The 3,799-nt window shown below is 34.0% G+C and overlaps 1 protein-coding gene across 1 annotated transcript; it reads left to right on the top strand.

Annotated features, from left to right (window-relative positions):
* Window positions 1–240: 240 nt before the first annotated feature.
* On the top strand, window positions 241–3,437 carry LOC110036433 (universal stress protein PHOS34-like; the record flags this gene model as incomplete). The annotated part of the gene is given in 3 exon segments (XM_020740875.1): window positions 241–610; window positions 1,627–1,733; window positions 3,316–3,437. Coding segments are annotated over 3 exon segments (446 nt in total), but the record flags the coding sequence as incomplete, so codon positions are not given.
* Window positions 3,438–3,799: the final 362 nt, after the last annotated feature.

Below are 3,799 nucleotides of genomic sequence, written 5' to 3'. Positions count from 1 at the left end.
CGTGTCAAATGGACTCCACTATTTTTAACACTGGCCAATGTCTGTGTATTACGGTGGGATCCACTTGATACATGACGTCCCACCATTAGGAGTCTTGATGTAATATTTTCTCTTAATAAGTAGCATATGCATGTAAGAAATTAGAATTAATGTTTGGATATGTAATTACAAAGAAATTGGGTGATGTTTCTGTCAATCTTCCTTTTTGTTTCCCTCAAAATTTCGGTGGAGGTTGCGGACAAATTTTTCTTGTCCCGCACTCTTCGGATTCCTTTCCAGGCGAGAAATTGTTACGTCCCCGCAATTGTAGTAGGTTCGTTCGATTGCCCTTTTTAACGAACTTTCTCCTCGATTAGCTGCAGATTCGATCGCCGGAGAAACGAAGTGTTCCCCATGGCAACGGCAGCGGCGGAAGCTGCCGGAGAGTCGAAGAGAGGGACGATTGTGTTGGGATTTGATGACAGCGAGCATAGTTTCTACGCGCTTGAGTGGATCCTCAGCCACTTCTTCGCCAGCGGAGGCTCTGCTTCCATTCCTGGCCCTGCTTATAATCTTGTCATCATCCACGCCAAGCCGAACCCTACCTCCCTCATTGCCATTGGAGGCCCCGGTATAGCTTGGTTTTATATAATTATTCTTTTTTCATTCGGAGATTCTTGTGTCATTTTTGTTCTGTTTAGTCGAAAATGCATTTATTGATCGGTTATTTGCTGTTTTTTTATCACTTTCCTTTCTATACAAGATCATTGTATGTGTTTATTTAAATGCATTAATTTGTTTTTTAAAGCTATTTCTTTTTAATGATTTTTATTGTTTTTTGGTAAAACAGTTCTTCAGCTTAAGAATTCCTGTAAATAGGGAATTAATAATTCTTGTGATAGTTAAATCCTGAAAATTATTTGACATTACAGACATTAAATCTCATAAATTAGAGAAAAATTCTCCTTTCATAATAATAACATTACTGCAAGTCATCAAAGATAAATGACAAAAATCTGTTCTAACATAAAATGCATTTTAGCATGATGAAGACATTGAGGAAATTTATATCAAGAATAAAAGGAAAAAAAAGAAAAATAGCATCCATATCTCTTTTCCATTTCTTCTTATGAATGTTTATTTCTTTTCCAATTGTTGTGTTCCAATTCAATGTTTTAAAGTTGTTTTAATCTTGTCGGTGTAATATTTGAACGATTGCTTGGTAAAAATATAAAACAATTTTTTTGAATTACATACATTCACACAATTCTTGTGTATTTATATATCTAACACCTGAATTTTCATATTTACATCCATACGATTCAAATCCTTAACATTACTTAAAAAATACCACCATCAGTACTTTTTTACAAGTGAAATAGTTTATGATACCAAGGTGTTATAAGTGTAAATATCAAACTTTGAGTGTTAGATATATAACAACATAAGCATTGTGAGGTAAGTATGTAAATTTCTCTTTCTAATTATTTGTTATTTTGATGAACTTCCGTCTGCTTGACATGCGTTAATTTCTTTCATTAGAGTCAGCAACTCAAATGAGTAGATAATTATTTGTAATTTGTTCAAAAGTGTGATAGAAAGTTGGATATGGTTCTCCATCTTCATCTTATTATTGTTTTTTTACAGTTATGAGTGCAGGAGCTGGAAATGCTCTTCCTATTTTGGAATCAGATTTGAAGATAATTGCTGCTAGAGTGATTGAGAAGGCTAGGGAATTCTGCATTGCTAATTCGGTATGATTTCGAGCTATCTCTTGATATGGTTAAGTTTATTCTGCAATTGGTTAATCATTTTAGGCCGACTGAATCGTGTTATTTGAATATGCTTATGCACATCGTTAATTAAGTGTTTTAGTTCACTATTAATCAACTCAAAACAATTGATTATAAATTAATACTGCTTGAGAAAGATGCTAAAATCTTCCTAAATGTCAATGGAATATGTGCAAATAACTTGAGATAATTGTTTTATTTTAATTGATGAACTTGCTTGCTTGGCTCATGCATAAGGGCTGTAAGTAAGCCAAGCTGAATCGTGAGCTTGCTCGGGCTCGGCTCGATAAGTGGCTCATGAGCTGAGCTTGATTTGCTAACAAGTCAAGATCAAGCTAGCGCGGTAAATAAAATATGCTGAAGATATTCTTAAATTCAAAACTTTATTTTTAAATTACTAAAAATATTTTAAAAAGATATTTTACATTTCATATCAAATAATTTCTTATTATTTATTTTCTAATCACTCGTTCTACTTGTCATTTTTTGTCATTTTTTGTAACACTAGCTTTACTTAATATTCTTCTCTCTTTAATAATACATAAGCCAACTTGTGAGTTGGTTCGAACTCGTAAAATTAAGCTTGAGCTCGAACTACATTATTAATGAAGCTCATGCTTAGCGAGGGTGGCCGAGTTCAACGTGAATCGTTTACACCCCTACCAATGTCAACCATTTGGATGAAGCTCATGCTTAGCGAGGGTGGCCGAGTTCAACGTGCCAATGTCAACCATTTGGATGCATCCTGAAACATGGAAGCTAATTTATGTTATTGAGTGGAAGCAGAGCCGTTTTCCATGGTGTGTGTATTCATGACTTGAGGATGGTGAAGCTCTTAACCATGCAAATATGATTACCCAAGAATTTTATCTAAAATTATATAAAACAACTCTTATAGAATTTTTGGTGGAAAATAATTGCCACTTTTAGGTTGTCCAAGGATGACCGAGTCTGTAAAAGCCTCAAAATGATCCCGACTCTTTATAGGGGTCTTTATAGTCCCAGAGTCTATTAAAATGCCAATTTAATCCCCTAGACTCTTTTAATGAGAGTTATAACAGTCTTTCTTAAGGATTATTTCAACTCATATTAAAAGAGTCTAGGGACTAATTTGACACTTTTATAAACTAGGACTAAAATGATCTCATATAAATAATCAAAGAGCTATTTTGGCACTTTATTTGGAACATAAACCTCAATGACTGTTGTTAATATGGCTTAGAGTTGTACATCACTCTGAGCAAATTTAATAATTCATATGAATAAGATCATAGCAACAAAAATGAGCTATTTGACATAAGTTGCAGATAAGGGCACTTAATTAACACCGCAAAACAAACTTATAATAATATGATGCTTTGTTATGAACCAATTTTTCGTTGTTTTTATGGTTTGAAATGATTAAAAGTCACAAACATTCTCTGTACTCTTTTCTTCTGATTTGAATAATTATACAGTGGCTTGAGTTTGTGTGCTATTTGTGTTGTTTGATCATTGGTTTTCTTTGTTAATATTTTTCTGATAATATCTTTATCATGCAAAGGTAAGTGATGTTAAATTGGAGGTGGTGGAAGGAGATGCAAGGTACGTTCTTTGTGAAGCTGTGGACAAGTTTAATGCTGATGTGCTTGTTGTAGGCAGCCATGGCTATGGAGCAATAAAAAGGTAATTTAAATTTTATATGCAATTCTTTGATTAAAAATAATAGTAATCTTTGATTTGATTATGCCACGATCATATATATATATATTTATAAATTTAAAAGATTGGTCATAGGTTATTATACCAGCCTCCAGACCAACCTCATGCGTTTAAGAATTTCATCCCGTGCATAAGCGAGATCAAACCCGTGACCTCAGGGGTCTTACAAACTCTGCCAACTAAAGAGTAACGGTAGGCGGCACATACTGTACACCCAAAAGTGACGTGTGAACCTCGAGGCAATCTCACGGTCTAGATCATAGACTAAGTTTTAATGAGTACAACTGGTTGAAGACCGCACAACCTATCGGTAGATAATTGACCAA

Source organism: Phalaenopsis equestris, unplaced genomic scaffold (genome assembly GCF_001263595.1).
Source record: "Phalaenopsis equestris unplaced genomic scaffold, ASM126359v1 Scaffold206422, whole genome shotgun sequence".
NCBI classification, from domain to species: Eukaryota; Viridiplantae; Streptophyta; class Magnoliopsida; order Asparagales; family Orchidaceae; genus Phalaenopsis; species Phalaenopsis equestris.
This window is presented reverse-complemented; position numbering and strand designations above follow the sequence as displayed.